This window comes from Zonotrichia albicollis, chromosome 12 (assembly GCF_047830755.1).
Source record: "Zonotrichia albicollis isolate bZonAlb1 chromosome 12, bZonAlb1.hap1, whole genome shotgun sequence".
Taxonomy (NCBI): domain Eukaryota; kingdom Metazoa; phylum Chordata; class Aves; order Passeriformes; family Passerellidae; genus Zonotrichia; species Zonotrichia albicollis.
Genome location: NC_133830.1, coordinates 14,824,494 through 14,843,010, shown reverse-complemented (window position 1 = coordinate 14,843,010; position 18,517 = coordinate 14,824,494). Strand labels below are relative to the sequence as shown.

General features: G+C 38.6%; 1 protein-coding gene across 5 annotated transcripts in view; it reads right to left on the bottom strand.

The window, feature by feature from the left end:
• NISCH (nischarin) overlaps nt 1–18,517 on the bottom strand; it is a 29,541-nt gene that overhangs the window by 3,568 nt on the left and 7,456 nt on the right. Inside the window, exons 4-17 of one of the 5 annotated variants that reach the window (XM_005485498.4) lie at nt 15,964–16,012; nt 14,184–14,347; nt 12,748–12,843; nt 11,073–11,168; nt 10,604–10,759; nt 9,273–9,341; nt 8,638–8,823; nt 8,307–8,435; nt 7,800–7,913; nt 6,850–6,958; nt 4,143–4,264; nt 3,226–3,281; nt 1,437–2,744; nt 841–1,015 (exon numbers count right to left, since the gene is read on the bottom strand). In XM_005485498.4, the coding sequence (XP_005485555.4) occupies nt 841–1,015; nt 1,437–2,744; nt 3,226–3,281; nt 4,143–4,264; nt 6,850–6,958; nt 7,800–7,913; nt 8,307–8,435; nt 8,638–8,823; nt 9,273–9,341; nt 10,604–10,759; nt 11,073–11,168; nt 12,748–12,843; nt 14,184–14,347; nt 15,964–16,012 (2,829 nt within the window). Of the gene's footprint in view, nt 1–840; nt 1,016–1,436; nt 2,745–3,225; nt 3,282–4,142; nt 4,265–6,841; nt 6,959–7,799; nt 7,914–8,306; nt 8,436–8,637; nt 8,824–9,272; nt 9,342–10,603; nt 10,760–11,072; nt 11,169–12,747; nt 12,844–14,183; nt 14,348–15,963; nt 16,013–18,517 lie in introns of those variants that run through there. The other 4 variants (XM_074549982.1, XM_074549983.1, XM_026792422.2 and 1 more) reach the window with 4 other exon arrangements.

Here is an 18,517-nt window from a genome sequence, read left to right as displayed (position 1 = left end):
CACAAGTCTGGCTTTAGGTGTTTCTGAGGGTTGGATTCAAAGACTCTGGAGAGAGGACAGGAGCACAGCTTGCCACTGCAGCTGCTGCTCCAACTCAGCACCTTCCCAGCTTCTAACTAGGTGGGCTTACTGTGAACCCTTAAATGAGTCACCTGCCTTTTTATCAGCTTCTCCTGATATAAAAAGAGAAGTTCAGCTTGTAATTGTGCTTACTTAAAACATTTGGAAGAGACGTAAGGGAATAAGAAAAATGTATCTATGTCTCAAGCTTTTCAATTTGTATTCAGATCACAGTGATTTGTCACTCAAAAAGCCACATCATAAATTTTGGGTAATGTTTTTACTTTTCAATCTGATGTTCCCCACATACACTTTAATGTTTTTCAGAATCAGGTTTATCTGTTCATGTTTCTGGAGTACCTGCAGCCATGCACATGTGTTGCAGTCATGCACAGTACTACAAAAACAAGTCAGAACACTTATTTACTGATGTAGCTAAGAACCATCCCAAAATAATTTCCTTCTTGTGATTTTCTTTCCTTTTTCCACTTTAAAGAAAATAGAGGAACATTCTTGGAGCAATCACATCTTCAGACATAATTAGTGCTCTCTCCTGTTCAGCACCACAGATCCTGAAGGCAAAATATGCTTTGCAGGATCCCAGTTGTTGTAGCAGGGAACCCAAAATGGAATAACACACAGATTCTTGATGAAAATATTTTCAGGTTTCCCAGGGCCTAATTCTTGTGGCTAAATTTGCTCAGGAAAGTTTTTATGAATACTGTGTAGCACAGAAAGGTCACAAAGCATGTTTTTGTACACTTGATATAGACATGATACCTCTGCAATGTTGCTATGGAAAAATTCAACCAGGGCTCTTCCCTTCAGCCCAGCCACATACTGCAGAGACACAGAAACATGAATGTGAACAGGAATCTGGTTGTCTTCTGTTATCTTCTGCATAAGAAGTTCAGATGGGTATAAGGATGACAATGTCAGATGAGGCTTGCAGAAACTAGAAAAGATCCAGAATATAAATAATCAAAAAAATGTAAAGATCTGCACAGCTTTTTCCCTTCAAAAATATTTGTATTTAATTCAAAAATTAAAACTAGATAACTTCCATTTTTAGTAGTTTATTATTATTTCTATCTTGACCATAGCTGTCAATCTGCTGTAACTTCAGCCTGCAGGGACATGAAATAGGAAGTTTCCTTCCACCAGAAATTACATTTTACGTTGCAGCAACAAAACAGAAAAAAAAAAAAAAAAGGTGGACTGCTACAGTCCAGGATAACCACACTTACATAAGACTAGCACATTGTGGAAGTATTTCATCAATGCTACAGTCCAAACTCAACCACAATGACAGCAGCAAACACAGGGGTCAGGCCACATCCAGCACTGTGGCAGAGACCTTTCACAGGAATCCTTACCTGGCTGCCTGACTGTGTCTGTTTGCCTCCGCAGCATGATTTCTTACGGCATCCGATTTGCTTGAAGCTTTGAAAATAATAATAGTCTTAACATCCTGGAGCAGTGTCCTTAGAAGGCTGTAGATTCTTAGAAAGTGGAATTTCTCATGAGGTAGAACAAACACTGCTGTAACAAATCTGTATCCAACAAGCAACTCCAGCACGTGCCCATCCAAAAATGAACCCTTCTGCTGTGTGGCACCGTGAGTTGGATGCAGCACAAGTGATGCCAATGGAATTCTGTTCAGTTTAAATACACTTCCCAACTCCTCTGTGCCTGCCCATTTACCTGGCAGTAAGCTGAAATCCACCTTTACAATGTACAAATGCTGGGGTGTTAGAAGTATCCAACACGGATGGACCACACAGGGACTCTGGTCAGAAGATTTATAAACTGAAGAATAAAGTGCAGAACACAAAGCATTCTTTGACCATTCCTTGTTATTGCCAGCTGACTCTTGTTGATGCAAGACTTTCTGAACGTTGGTTTTATTCCCATAAACAAGATATGTTGGGAAACAACCTTTTATTTCAACATCTTCAGCTGAAATGCAATTCAATTCCATGAGCTGACAGAGAAATTCTTGGAGATTTGCTTTTCTACAGTACCATGTGGAGCTTGGTAACACTGATGTGTAGTGTTGAGAGCAACACGTTTGTAAACAGGAATAAAAGTCTTGAAGATTCTGGGATTCTGAAACAATAAACAAGCAGTGGTCACTGTTTTTCAGCTTCAGAGTTAAACAGATTTCTGGCAGGAGAAAGCCAAATTCTATTAGATCAGTGTAGGGAAAACACAGTGTTAATTTCAAGGCAGAAGGGATGTGCTGGCAATTTCCTCTCAATTCCTGATGAGGAATCTCAAACACAGCTAGCATCTCATCGGTCAAAACCAAACAGGAAGCAAACTGTCTGAGTCCTTTATGAATGTGAATTGAAAAGCTCCAGAGAATTTTGACTATGTCAACACTCTCCACTGCTATGTTGTCAGATGATTGAGCATCCAAAGTAGTGCTGAACTCAAAAGTCTGATCTCCTTCATGAAGTCCCATTTCAAAATATCCATCTGCTTTGTCTGTGGCTGTGGAAGTACCCACAGGGCTTCCTTTATTCTCTGTGGGAGAGGGGGCAGATTTCTGCACAGCCTGCACTATCGAGGCAGAAAGGTGCTGGATAAAGTCTTGGTTGGTGGCAGTGTAGGACATACAATTAAAAGGCAAGATGATGGTGTTACAGGGGTCAGGCACTGCACAGTGTTCTCTCTCCAAACTTCAAAAGAGAGAAGAAGTCACAATAAGTACAAACTTGAGTTTAAAAACAGTTATGGCTACCTACAATTCAGGGTGCTGCTTTTCAGAACTTTGATATTTGCTCTTGCTAATACAGTTAAATCAGTGTAATTTTGTAGAACATCTTTGTACTGCACAGCCATTGATTTTCAAGGCTGGTAGTGTGTAATTCTATAGAAAGTAAAAACTAAAATGTTTAATTCCTCTTTCCTTTCCCATCCCCAGTAAGTACAACCTCACAAGCTAAAGGACTAGACAATGCAGCTATTGCTGGTTTTGAAACCACCAGCTGCATTCCAGGGTTCAAAGGTTAAAAACATATTTGTGGTTCAAAAAACCAGAGGCAGAATACAATGAAAGAGATTGTTTTGTCTTAAAGGCTGTGTTTAAGACAACAGTATCTACTGTTATTACCCAAAAGCTAACAAGGATTTAAACCAGAGTTTATTTATGTAGCTTACCACACATGATGACCACCACCATACTCTTTGCATGAAGCCAATGAAGAGGCAGGTGCCTAAGGAGAAGAAAGCAACATCAGGAAGCTGTAAACTACTTAAGAGTTCAGCACACATGAGAAGCAAAGTTAAAGCTGGCTCATGCTTTTTAAAGCTGGCCAAGTCCTGCTGTTTTCACAGGGAGTTTAACAGCCACCCTTTGAGGACCCAAAAATAATGTTTGCTTTAGGCTGGGCATTCAGCTAAGGCAGAAGAAGAATGAACTCTGCTGCTGACCTGAGAACAGATCCAGCCTGTGACCCAGGCATTTCAGCACTCTACAAACTTTTAGTGAATCAGTGTAACATGAAGCCAAACACTAAGGGAACCTGACAAACACCAACTACACTGGTAGCAAAGGAAGAGACACCAAGTCTTCCTGTCTTATTCCTTGAAGCCATGCATATGAAGAGTGCTTCCAATACCACAAATGAAATCACAAACCAGAAGTTATCAGACAGGAGGAGATTGAAGAAGACAAATTAAGGCCATTGCCTATTGACAGAGAGAAGATTCTTCTGCTCTACCAGCAAGAGAATAGCCTTTCAAAAACTGATACTGTAATATGATAAGACACAATTATTACACTCAGCATCTAAATGGCTGTTAAATGATGTTGCAGTAGTACTGGGTAAACATCTCAAAGCCACAGTGGCAACAGTTCTCTGCAGCTCTGGTAAACTTGGATTCTGCATTTAATTTACAACCTGGACCGAACACCCTTGAATCAAATTTAGGGCTGCCTCCTTTTCCATAAAATAGCTCTGAGAAGCAAAAAAACCTTTGCTATGGATTACTATGATAATCTAAGTTTAACATCAGAAAGAAGTTTGCAAAAGCTTTTAAAAATACTATAATATAAACAAAAGTGTGGCAATTACCTGAATTTTACATCTGGAGTCTGGTATTTCAAAGCATCTCTGGGGAACTGTATGGTCTGTAGGAGTCGAATCACTGGATTGCAAAAAACTGTTGGCTAGGACTGTATCTTCACAAATTATTTCTAGAACAAACATAAACAACTCTTTAAATCACTGAAGCAAAGCAAAAATAAATATCTTATAGTATCTGCCAATCAAGCGGGATTAAAATTGTATAATCAAGATCTAATCATAAATCAGTAAAGCTAAAGCATACCTTCACACAATAGCCAGGATAAAAAAGCAAGCAGAATTTTAGTTTAATTGAAAAAGACTGCTACAGCTTCTTTCTCAAACTAAAAAGCAATTTCAATCTCAAATTCTGGTGTAAGAAATCTTGACACAGCTCAGTTTTAACAGAACTAGTCAGCTGCTAGGCTGGCAGAACACTCTTCATTAACTTTGTAGCACATTCCCAAATTTCTGCAAGCTTTAATTGAACAATATCTGTAATATCTCTGTACATCCTTCAACCAGACACGAAGCTCTCATCTCTCAAATGCCACTTTAGATATTATCTCACCTTATTTGGAACCTTTTTCAAGGGTTCAAAGCTGAATCATCAGTAAAAACTTATAATGAGTGAATACAAGGCAACATTCTCAGGAACGTTTGACTTTTTGCCAGTTTGATATTCACAGCATCAAACTGGCTCAACAGAGCAAATCAATTTTCAGTATTGCCACTGAACCAGCCAGCTCAAGTATTTAAATATGAAAATGACCAACAAAATTACAGTGTGGACATGTTTCTGGCTTGAGCATAAAAAACCTGTATGTTATCTTTCTGCATTGATGGTAAAGTTCAGCAGATTACACCAAGACATCTCATGGTCAGAGGAAACACAAGAGGTATTTATTACTTGAACAAAATACTGTGTTAGCAAGAAGGAAACTCAAATTGACAGGAAAACCAGAACATGACAGCATTATTTTTGATTTTCTGTTTCCTATATAAATATTTAATCTTTTTCCATAAGCCATTTCCCAATGACATTAAGTATGAATAATATGTTATGGAAACAGATGGTGTCTAGAAAATGCAGAGAAAACAATTCATAGAAACAGCACATCAGGAAATTAATTCCATTATTCATGACTTAAGGTCTATCAGTGAAACTAATTGCTCAGCATATTTCCATTTTCTTTAGAATAGATTTCTCAAAACTGGTATTTTGAAAACAACCCTTCATAGTTAGATATGTAGCAAATAATAAATTTTTATTGTTGAAGCTGAGAAATAGCCTGCACAGCCCTCATTTTCCCATTATTTATAAAAGCCTTCCCCAAAATTCTACTGAAGGAATCTTATGGAAAAGGACTACAGTAAATAAGCCTTGACCCTTATGCCACTCTATAGAACTCCTAAGTCCTTTAGAAAGAGCTATACTTTCTTTTATCTCAAGATTTGTTTGCTCCTAAACATTTACTGTAGTAGAAAAAAAAATGTTGATAAATAATTTAAACAGTCCCAGGGGTTGCTGACAGCAAGTCATATTTTTACAGCAAGTCCTGTATAAAACTGCAGGTTGTTACATATTTACAGAACTGAGACAGTTTATCAAGTGCTTGATATTTTAAAGCAAGCATTTACTTGATTTAGGAAAAACTGGCATTTTTTCTGCAGATGAAAAATTATCTAGAAGGGCTACAAAAGCAAAGTACACAAATAGCAACAAATGTGTATCAAGGTGTCTACCCCCTCATCAAATGCTGTCAGAACAGTTTCATTTTTTCTAGAGTGAACAAAGAAACCTCTGCTGATTCTGCAGAAATCACAGCAATGGATTTTTTCCAAAAATCAAGCTCCTCAGGGATGCTTCTCTCCCTTATCCACCAATCCACTGATTAATGGTAAGAGGAAGCTGTGCCCCCCCCTGCCCCATGCCACGAAATTGAGAAGATAATCCCAGCTCTTTTAGATGGGTACGATGTTTTCTCTCACTGTGCATATTCTACTGCACTTTTCAATCAGACAAAAGCCAAAACCAGCAAGTATTTCTTTTTCTCAGTCACAAGTGAATATTCACATAAGTCAGTCCTATGGGCTAAAGAAGAAAGTTAAGTCAAGTCATTCTTCTAAGTTCCTAATGCAGCAGACACATTCACTTGAAACACAGAGTAAAAAAACGTGAGGTGAGGCCAGCAGGTACTATAGAGCACAACAGATGTGCTGAAATCACCAGCTCAGCCAGAACACTAATCCCACAGGTGTCTTTTACTCATCTCTTTTCTCTATCTTCCCCCTGGTGTGACAGAAATGCAGCTCTTGCAAAAAGCACTAATGGAACATATGCTGCTTAAGCTCACATTTTGCAGACCAAGAATGAGTAGTGAAGCAATTTTAAAATATTTCTCTCTATGCCACAGTTTTCCATTAAGGCATGACTCTAAACCTGGAAGTGGCATCTAGTCCCCTGCAGGATGATGCAGTAAAAAGTCCTGTACCCAAATTCTCACTCCAGATATTTAACCACTACTGGGAACTACAGGTAGGTTTTGCTGAGTCACATTCCATACAACTTTCACTTTCAAAGCGAATTCTACCGTGTCTTTGTGCTTGTCTTGAGAGCCCTAAATCCATGCACATAATATTCATGTATATCAATGCAGCTTAGAAAAGCAGAACCAAGAGGCTCAGCCCAGCAGCACGATACATACATGATTACCTTGGCTGGAGCTGACAGGACGAGGCAGAGAGGGAGAGGAAGGACGAACAGTAAGAGAAGAACAGTTTGATTTGGAGCTGGCAGCAGTGAGCCTGGAGTCCTCACTGATCTAATAAAGAAAGTACGCAGCAATTAAAGAAAAAAACTAAATACACAGGACACATGAGATCCTGAACTAAAATAAGCCCACACAACCTTTCTCAATTTTAGTAAAAGGAAAGTTAGTGCCAGCTTTTTTATTTTTGTTTTTGGTTTTTTGGTGGGAGGTGGTGGGGGTGATCACCTCCTCTAAGTCTCAATTTTCACACTAGGTGGAATTCCACTAAGAATCCTTTTAGAGAAGTCATTCTGATCACTGACTAATCACTGTATTGAGGGAATTGGCAGTGTCACAAGTCAAAAGAATCAAACAGGATTTCCACATTGTATGGACAGAACCTCTTCTGTCCCTACACTGACTTCCAAACCAAGACTAACCAAGTACACAGCACACAGCCAGGTATGAGGGAAGGCAAGGAGAACTCAGATTTCTGATTCTCTCCCACTGCTGAATACCCACAGGAAGAAAGTTTGGGGAAGTAATTTCAGTACTCTGCAACGCAAGCAGTAAAATCACAGCTCTGAAATACTTGTGTAAGACACAAAATATGGCTGTTAAAGTCAACTGTGAATTCACTGTGTACACCATTAAGTAATTTTATCTTTTCCTCCCACTTCCTCTCTCCTGAGCCAGCCCACAAATAGAAGGTCAGATAACTGCCAAAAATGCATTGAAAACTAAATAGGAAAAAGAGGCAACATTAAAAGGTCATATCACATTAAAACACAAAGCATAAAAATTTTAATGCTAAGGAAAATTCACTTCATTCTGCTTACATCTAACCTGTAGAAGTAATTTTGTAAGCTTTTGTAAGCTGCACATTCTACTTTTCTCACAGCACCAGACTCACCTTTTTATCTGAGTTGCTGAGTTTGTATTTCACCTCCTTTGCTTTTTGAATAGCTTTTAGCACTTCCACTGTGTCCAGTTCCTTTTCTGTGGTAACAATGTTATCCAAACAAACCTAAAAAAAAGTTAAAATACCTAAAAGTATTGCAAATGAGGCATTCTCCAATTTTTATTAATGGAACAATCAAAAATTGCCATGGCTCAATGCTAACCATGTAACTATTACACAGAAACAATTACCACATTAGACCTTGAGCTAACATCACTTTAATGCACACTCAGCAACATTTGGTAAGTGTAACACCATTCCAGCACAACAGTGTTTCAATATTAACAGACTGTTACCCAATGAGGCAGGGTAAAATCTCATTTAGATCCGGGAGCACTGCTGAATAACACTAATAAGGTTTCACTTCTAAACACCATCCCCAATGCACGCTAAAAACTCCTCAGGTTTGCAGAGCATTTGCAGCTGAAGGGAGGGTGAGAAGGGCAGCCCTGGGCTCACCTCTGAGGCCCTGTCTCCAAACTGAGCGAGGACTTTGGTGCGGTAGTCAGGGATGATGCTCAGCGGGTTGCTCGATAACATCACCTTCTCCAAGCATGGCAGGCCGCCGATATTTTTTACTTCATCAATCTGAAAGTATTTGAGAATAAAAGCATGAATACACACTGGCAAAATGAAAATGAGCACACAGACTGAGCATTTCTTCCATAGATTACATACAAACAACAACCAGGAAAAATCACTACAGCCACATTTATTTATTTGCAGTTTGATCCACTAAAAGAAACGACTTCTGACCTAACACATTTTGACTCCAAAAGTCAACAGTTACCTGCTCTATTTTGTTGTTGCTCAGATCCAAGTTGACTAATGAGTACAGTTTGTTAAGACCACACAGCCTTTCCAGCTGATTTCCTGCTAAATTCAGAGTTTTGATGTTTCCCAGTTTTGTGTGAACACCTTCCAGTGTTGTAAGTTTGTTGTAGGATAAGTCCAGGTGAACAAGGTTGTACAGATGCTACAACAGCACAGAAAATTCATGTCATACACCAATTAAAATGAATAAAGATGCTATCTTATGGCTGGCTCACTGTATTGTGCAACAGTGTTTTCATGCTGGACACTACATAGCATGAAAGACATGGCCTGAAACTGTTCATTACAAAGATTAAAGCTTGTAGAAATGGAATTTCCTCCATTGCATTTTTACCAACCCACACATACAGCTGGCAGTGAATGAATTTAGTTAAGAACTAAATGTATGTCAACATTGGCAAAGAAAATAAAATATCCAGGAGCAGTTAAGAAATGCATCACTAAAAGAGTACTTGATGCTACAAAGAGGCAGCTGTTTGGGCTGAAACTACTCTCCATGAAGATGAGCAACAAAGCTCTGAAGCATAACAATCTGTGTTCTAAGCTCTTGGGCACTTGGGTAAAAAATTCACCTTCAAATGCATCATTTACCTGTAAATTTTCCACCAGAGACACCCCATTGTGACTCAAATCCAGGAACTCAATCTTTGGAATTAATTTCTAGAAGGGAAAAACCCCACATGTGTTAAATGCACTTTAGTTTTAAGTCAGGCCACACTTCCTTCAGTATCTGTTGACCAACAAAAGCAATGGAAAGGCCTTGTCCAACACAGTCTCTCTTCCCAGCTTCTGGCATTAAGAAAGCATTCTGTGTGACTTGGGGCAAAAAAGGGCTGACTCCTGCTCTTAAGAAAACCAGGTTACTCTGAGGGGCACCATTCAGTTTTAATCTAAAACCTGGTTTCTTACTGAAGACAAATAATTTCTCCTAGGTCATCCCCACTAATTATAGATAAAACTCACTGATGCTGCTTTGGTCTTATCAAACAGATAAACCAGGGGATTTATGCTACACACAAACCTGGATAAAGACAGTAGTACCAAAACCCAGAGTAAATCCATTCCTGATTATACCAGCCAAGAACTACAAGGTCAGGTCACACAAACTTGTAGAAAATGCATTTTAACTTAGAAATTCTTTTGTTTTGGAGGTCTCAAACCTTGAACTTGATGCTGAATTCTGACATCAGTGTTTTGCATCTGCTTTAATTTGGTTGTAATCTCAGAATTGATTTGCCTTGACAGGCCAGTTAAGACCTGCACACAGACTTGAAGCATCTTAAATCTACATCCCAAAACATTATGAACAAGATAATTATGCTCCAAGTCTATGATGTCTGGTTGAGCTACACATGCAATTATTTCCTGCTTCACAAGAGTAGCTCAAGTAAAAAGCTATCTTCATATTTTACCATGCTCTTGTGATGAATGTTAATTTTTTTCTTAACAGTTGATTTACAAAACAAAATTCTAAAGTACTGGCAAAATACTCCAAAATTTTGGTTTCATGCTTTTCATATTGTTTTGATGTCAAGAAAGCTGCCAGCAAGTCATAGATTTTTAAATATGCAGGAAACTCCAGCCTTGATAAGTGCTCCAAAGTTGAGCCATGAGGCGTTTTTTCTTTAAAAAAAATTCTGATCGGCTCCTACAGCCAAGGCAAACAGTAAAAGCATATTTCAAAAAGTGAGAATTCATGGAAATGCCTACAGAACACAAAATGACAAAAGTACTCTCCTTTAGCAAAGAAAATGAAGTTCTTATAGAACAAACCTCCTAAGCACTAACTTGGGTAGATAACCAACATAAAGTGCAACTGAAAATTCTCCAGAAAAAGCAGTAGAGCAAATCCAAAATCCTTGCTGTGTATAATATGCCACAGATAAGTAATATTTTTTCCACAAATTAAAAATACTTCTTACCACTGAGTCATCAATTTCAGAGATGCTGTTGTGACTCATGTCCAAAGTTGTTAAAGTTCTCCAGGTTGGAATAATTGCTGTCACTGGACAACTTGAATCCAGTGCATCCTCTGGCTCCCACTGATCAAACTCAGAGGCCTCAGGCACCAGGATTTCCTGTTTAAGAGAGGGACACCAACATTTGGCTTACATCTTCAGGGAGAGCTAATGGTTTTGGAAACTATGGCAACAACCCCATGTAAGCAAGCATCAAAAGTGTCCCTGTGAAGGGACACATCCCAACACTTCCCTCACTGAAACTTGAGTTTCTGTAAGATTAGAAACCCCTTAGAGTTCCATGGTTTTAAAAACAGAACCTGCAATAGGCAGTACAGAAAACCCCATGAACTCCAAATGGATACTTCCCCACTGTGCATGTTGGTTTTGCACATGCTTTGAACACTCACCAGAAGGAGGAACTTGCTCTTACCTTCATTGATGTTGCTGAAAACCGAACACTCAGTGTGGCCAGAGCATGCTTTGATGAAGTCAGCCCTTTGATAAGCTTTCCCCCACAATGACTGATCTATTTAAAAAAATTACATTACAAAGTCAGAAATGTTAGGACAGACAAATGAGACACAAAAGAGGTAGCTGAAAGCTTCAACAGCAGATTCTACAGCAATCTGCAAAGTAGTTACAGCACTTCCTCAAAATCTCCTGGGATTATCAGGTCAGAAACACTGACACGTGGCAAAGCTAAAGCAAGAAATTAGAGACATAACTAGAGAAAAGTGAAATTCCAACATATATTTAAACAAAGCTTCTTCATTGACTTTCCACCTGTCCCATGTATTCAAGGTGAAATTACCCAGGTGATTTAACAGGTCACAGTATTTTTACTGTTACCAAAAAGAGATTTATTTGAAGTTATGATTCTACCTGCAGACACGTTCATTTGGGTATCAGATGGCCTTTTTATCATAAGAAAAAAGAAATGCCTAGAAAGCGAGGACACTAATCTAATGACCTGTAGTCAGCTAATTACACAGACTAAGTGTAAGATCACGAAGTCTTTTTTTCTGTAGCTCAATTTCAAACAACATTACTGAAAATCTGCTACAGTGTCTATCCAGGTCCTCCTCTGCAGACAGTCACACACATTGTGCAACCATGAGAGCTGGCACATTTGCTGGTGTATCAGGGAAACCACAATGAACTGACAGAGATCGAAAAATCTCTGTCATTCTTGAAAAAAATTCTTCCCAGATTACCACTGTTCCTTTTTGGACAGTGCTTACTTTGGGATGAAAGTGTTCATCTAGTGTGAGTCAATCCAAAACCTTTCATGAACATACAATTTCAAAAGTCTTCAAGATCTAAAATCACTTTTCCTCACATTCATGCTCAGAGAAAAGGGGAAAATTCATACAATTCTGCATTATCCTCTCTGCTGTGTTAGACTCTCTCCCTCTATTGTAGCTTCCTTCCCATATGAGAATGACAATAAATCACTGACTTCAGAAACACACTTCAGTTCTCAATCAACAACTGTCTCATATCAATGACACAACAGCATTCACATACTAGAAAAAGTACAGCATCCACCAAAAGTGCACAGACTGCATGACAGAATTGGATAGTCTTTCTCTCTGGAAAGACCTGAAGTGGTCAAGCAGGTATTTGAAAAAATATCCATTGAAAACTGCTAGAAACCCTGGTATTTATATTGCAAGCAGAGCAATGAAAAACATCTGTAAATTATCAAGCAAGCAGCACTACACCCAAAAAAATTAATGTCAGGGTATTTTCACAAATACTTGACATACTTTTTTTTCCAAATAAAAAGCATTTTGTAATAGAGGACCCTACTATTACCACTTGTTAATTCTTTATGGCAGTGGAAAGGCACTTATCATAGGTTATGTGTGAATACTGAAAAGTGATTTTTTGGAAATACACACAGTGAAAGGTCTTCTAATTTAAATGCTGTGTCCTTATTTCCAAAACTTGTGAAAAAACATTGTTTCACAAATGAAACAGTCCTGCTAAACTCTGCATTCCCCAACTCCAGCAGCAAATCAAAGCAGAGAATCACCAGTTCTGAGATATTGGCAGCAGACCTGGCATTGGCAGAGCACATATGAGCAGTATCTCAGCCCTACCTCTATTTGATGAAGTGATTTGAAAATAGACAGATCAAAAGGCAAGAGATGCTCCTGAATGTTACTGGTTCCAAAAGGTCCCCCTGTTCCAGTGACCTGGCATTTAAGACATTAAAGAACTGAGTTAGTGCACACAATCCAACTTGTTCACATTCCAGTCTTACACAGGCAATGGCCCAAGGGCAGTGGCTTGGAAAGACAGCCAAAGTTCCAAGCAATTTTTGAAATATGAAATAATTCATAACATTTGCAGGTTAACTCTTCAGGAAAACAAATACTAATTGCTCCAGCTAAGTGCACTGAACTTGAAGTGCCACCTTGTGCTTGCATTCTGTAGCACATGGGGCATGCAAAAAGCAATATAATAAGCAAGGCTGACCAAAGCTCCATTCTTGGCTGAAAATCAGAGAAAATTCAGTGAAAATCACTTCTATGAAACCTTTGAAACCTCCAAGTCAGCGCTGTCTTTAATTCCACTACAAGGGAAGTTCAAGATGGGTTTGAAGAAAACAAGCATTACACTGATACATCAATAAAAATGCATCTGGTATTTCCATATGGTTATAGGATTCTGGCCTCAGAGCATGTCAGCAGCATAAAAAGCAGGTGGCTTCATTATGTTTGCTGTGAATAGAATTTTGAGAGAAAACTCAAAGGGTTTTCTCTGGTTTTATGTATCTTACAAGTTCTGAATGTGCCCACTCACAAGCATTCAGAAGGGCTAGAAATTCTGCAGATGCCCATTTCTCTGAACAATAAGCTCCTCTCCAGCCAGAAAATCCTCCCTTCAGAGGATTCTATACAGACAGAGGACGACAAAGGCAACTGAGGAGCCCCAGGAACACCAGCACAGCTGTGGTTTTGCTTCCCTGATCCACCATTTGATTTCAGCTTTGAACACATGACACAATTAAAAGGTAGCTCCTCATGCAATAAAGGGGCTAAAATGAGTTTTTGAGTCATAGCAAGCAGTGTAAAAGAATTACTTTAGGGAAAGTCTAATTCATTTATTTGGTAGAAAAAAAAAAGTCAAATTGTCTCCTGACAAAAACTATCTGTTCTGAGGCCATTTTACATTTATTCTGAAATGGTATTTTAGCTAGAAATTCATGGCCACCTATGAAACTGAGACACTTTTTAGGGTTTTATTTTTAACTTTCAAATGCAGTGAGACAGTGAGAAAGGGGACAAGATTTATATAGATGCACATATATTCATATACAGTGGCCTACCCATAGTGCTTGCACAGAAAACAAGGTTGGAGGGGTCAATATTTATTTCTTTACCCATTCCTACTGGCACTCAGCAAGGTTTTGTGGCTGCATCTATACAGAGGGCACTGCTGAAAAGACCACAACATCACACACACACCTTGGCTGGAGGACAGCATGGATTGCAGGTTGGCAGCATGAACACTTATTTAACATTGACCTCACCTTTAGATACTTGAGTCTACAAGTGAAATCCAGAATATGCCCCAGATCTGTTTTGGCATCTCCATTAGCACAGGTAGGTTTGCCCTGCAGCAGCTGCTGAGTGACAGCATACAACTGCAAGGGCCTGATGGTGAAGACTTCTCCAGCCATTAAGAGCTGCTCTCCTGAAAAACAGAGTAGCTCAGGATCAAACACAATGTTGCAAGGCTCACACAGGAATAAATGGTACAAAGAAAATGTAGTGATACACATTTGTCATTTGTACTCTAAGATGAAAATTGAGGTAGGAAAATAATTTTTTTTTAACACCAAAATAATTCAGGTATTCAAGTGGGCACTCATGATACAGGCCTGAAGTTCCTAATGCAATTAATGGCAAATTTCCCTCAGCCTTAAAAAGACTGGAATCAAAGTTCCTTTATGTAATGTAAGAGTTGTGAAACTTTTTCTGAGATATCTCTAAGTTTATAGCAGTTAGGTTTTTCTATTAAGAAAACACAGCACCTGCTATCTAAAATACAGACCTCAGATCTTTTGCTATGCTAAATGCAGAACTGTAGTGAACAATATGTTCTTTTGAAAGTATGGGGATTTTCTGCATGCTAGTACCAAAGCAAATGCCCAGAACAGAAAATGCCTTATCTAATTATAATTTCACAATCCAATTTAACAGTAGGAACAGCAGGAAGCATCACATAAAAGCCTCTCTGAAGGCACCATAAGCTTGATGTAGGGTACAGCAGCTGGAACCCACACATGGACTGAATATCTTTCTCCATTTTAGGGACACCAGTTTGACTTCATGGACAAAAAAGCATCAGCTTTTGTGATAAGCAGAGTTCTCAGAAATGCTCTGAGGAGTAAAATTCCCTACAGCCTCAGTGGGATCAAGTCCAAGAGTCCAGCTGCACATACATTAGTGGAGGATTACACTAATACAGAGCAGTCAGTGACACATCAATTCTCGTATCAGTGAGACTGCAGGCACAAGAAAGCCAGCAAAGATTTCTTCACAAGCTTTAGATATTCCAAAATTCACTGAATGGACTCTCTGAGGTGGCTTCACCTAAAGGTAACTTTCTGCCAGAAAATCTGAAATGGCATTGCTGAAACATGCTTCACCTTTCATGCCTACCACACCTCAACTGGAATGATAAAGTAGAATCTTGCATGTCCTTCAAAACAAAAATAGCAGGGATTAATCCTTTCACATGCCTCCTGCTGTTAATGGAGCAGTTGGAGCTTTTGTAGTTACAGTAAGAGCATTTCATTTTCATCTGCCAGCCTCAGAAAAGCCACCCTTAAATTAACTGACAGGTCTCCTGTTTCCTGAATTCTGGAAGAATAATATTTAGGTATCCAAAGTGATCTCTTGCATTTAGTACACAGACTGTCAGGACTCACTGACAGACCAAGCTGCCTTACAGGTTACACTAAAACACAGTGAGACAGAGCTTAGCAAAAGCTCCTGATCACCACTGCCACATGCTGTCCCTTAAGGACACAGACTAGGAGGCCCTTTGCAAAACACGCATTCACTCATTTCTTGTTTCCATCTGTGGCTGCAAGACTGTTGCAGCTTCTCACAAAATGCAGCTTGAATTAAAGTGCAAGCAGCAAAAAAAAAAAAAAAAAGACAAAAAGAAAGAAGGAGGAGAAAAAGTATCAGTTGGATATGGAAGATCAGATCTCTCATTGTCTGGAGGTAAAATATGAAAGATATGTGAATGCATGAACAGAGAGGAAAACATTTCTGGAATGAATGCTGCAAGTTCCTTACCTTTGTGAAAAAGCTCTTCAGCCAATGCAGCAGTGATCCCATTGATCTCCTGCAAACAATAAACCATTGCAATAAGTGTTATTTACATACTTATGGTTCCAATTTTTAATTTGGACCTTTAGTGAAGTATCCTTCATTTGCTGTGGTAGAGGACTGTTGTTTTTGAGGGGTTTTTTACTGAAATCAGGGTGACCATTTTATAGATTTGTTTATAACTTGAAAATGCTTCATAAAAATTATTTGACAATGTTTTATTTCATATGATTTTCACTTCCAAGATGAAAGACAGTGAACTACATTTAAATAATCCCATTCTGCACACACCAATAAAAGGGCAGCAGCAACTAGAGCAAGTTATTACTAGCCATCATTAGTCCAACTTGGAATATTACAAGTGTAGTGTTCTTCAGATTTGAACATTAAAACTATTCTAATGCCTGAAACACTCAACATTTCCTCAGAACATCACTAACATAGGGAATGCTTTAGATTGACATGTCTACAGAAAAAAAGAGATGTAAAAAGTAAGTAGTCTTCTGGACTTCAACTCTGCTATGCTTGCTGCAAGGTAAAGCAAACCCCTCCTCCCCCATCATCCCTCTTCCCCTCCTGGACCCACCCAGGTGCTCAGCCTCCATTCCTGGCACTGATGGCTCCAGCATGAAAGGCTGAAAACTCTCAGTGCAGGGATTTGTACTTCCTGAACCTGCAGGTGCACAAAGATCAGTACAAGTATTTCCCACCTGGGCACACCTCTCTCCACAAAAAGCAAATGCTCTGTGCAAGTCCAGAAATAGTTCTGAGCGCTTCCAACAGCTCCCTTTTAAAGGCCCACAAAAAGAACAAAATAAAACCGTGAGGGTGAAGCTTCCCCTAGTGAAACATCTCACTTTAAGGTAGCTGCAAAGTATGAACAGACATTATGGATCATTGCCACATGAATATTTCATGAGTTTACTTTGCTGACAAATACCTCATGATTCATACCAAGGGAATACATCCACAAGACATCTGCAGCAGACAGCTCAGTTCATTTGATGAGACAAGGATTTTAGAACATCACATTCTTAGTGCAACTGAAACCCCATTCACTGAGGATGAACAAAGCCTCCACGCCATAGTTTGAGAACAACAAGCTCAAAGCTGTGTTTCAAACAAAATTAAACAATTCTGATTCACATCTGAATAAGCCAGTTACACTGATCTGGCAAGCACAGACTTAATTGAAAACTCTACTCTGTATCTCTTTTGTCATCTGGGACACAGAGCCAAAATTTTTTTCCTACATTTATAATTGGAACAAGATTATGACTTAGACTGTTCACTGACTAGCAGGCAAAAAAAAAAGGAACTCTATTCCTCTGTCAGATCTACAAGAGACTTCTGTCTTAGCTGTAACTACTTAAATGCATCACACCCACAGAAGTCCATTGTTTGCAGGTGTCTGAACAGCAGTTTGTGGGTACTTAATGCTTTTCCTGCAAAACCTTCTACATGTAAGTTAACAAACCCAATCTTCTAAAATGACAAAGACCATGCAACAAAATAAACATCCCCAGGTCACTGCAGAGATCCTTTTCAATGTCAGAGTAACAATAAAGTTCTACATTGCTCTCACATGCAACTGTTTCTCTTTGCTAGGCTGCACCCAAGAACTACAAAAGGCTTCAAAGTGACTTTAATGTATCAATGGCTGGTATTTCGACTCCATTTAGTTCTATTAACCTGGGAAATGAAATGAAATAATCCATACTGGAAACACTGCAAAAAAGAATAGACAAAAATATTGTAGCCTTCCTACATAAATTAATAAGGCAATATCAGGGATTATAATGGCTTCTGTATGTACATGGGTTGTCTGGTAATGAAGATATTTTAAAAGATCAAAGTTCTGCAGAAAGGTCATTTTTTCCAGTAGAATTACTGCAGTAAATATTTAGCTTTTCTCCTGAATAATTAACACATTTTTGGTAAATATTTACAAGTATTCTAAAGTTCCAAGCAAAAGACAATAGAGTTTAAAACTAAGTCAGATCCCCCTAAAGCAAAGAAATGCAGACTGAGCAACATCTTTGCTCTTAATATCCAAGAGCATTTAGAAAAAGGGAAGCATTTATATCCAAATACTGCTAGCTCTTCGGAAAAGCAAAAACAGATTACATTACAAGAGATAAAAAATAGTCCTGAGAAATAAGTCAGGGGCAAGGAAGAACTTTTGCTTGCATAAAAACCATGTGGAAGTTACAACACTGAAACTTTATTGAAACAGATGTCATCTACAAGATAGAGCACAGAACAGAAAAATTATGCAATTTGCTGGTGATCACTGGAATTTTGGTTTATTTGAACAGAATTCTCCCTACATTGTCAGACATTTTGAAAAAATTTAAAACCTCAAATCCATTTCAGAGGGCTTGATAGTTACAAATCTGTGCTTCTCTCTCAAGTCTGCAAGGCAATAGCAACAGTGTGGAATAAACCTTCAACTATTTTTATCTAAGAAACTCTGAAGTCTCACCAGGATAATTATGTTCATGTAACATAACTAAACCAG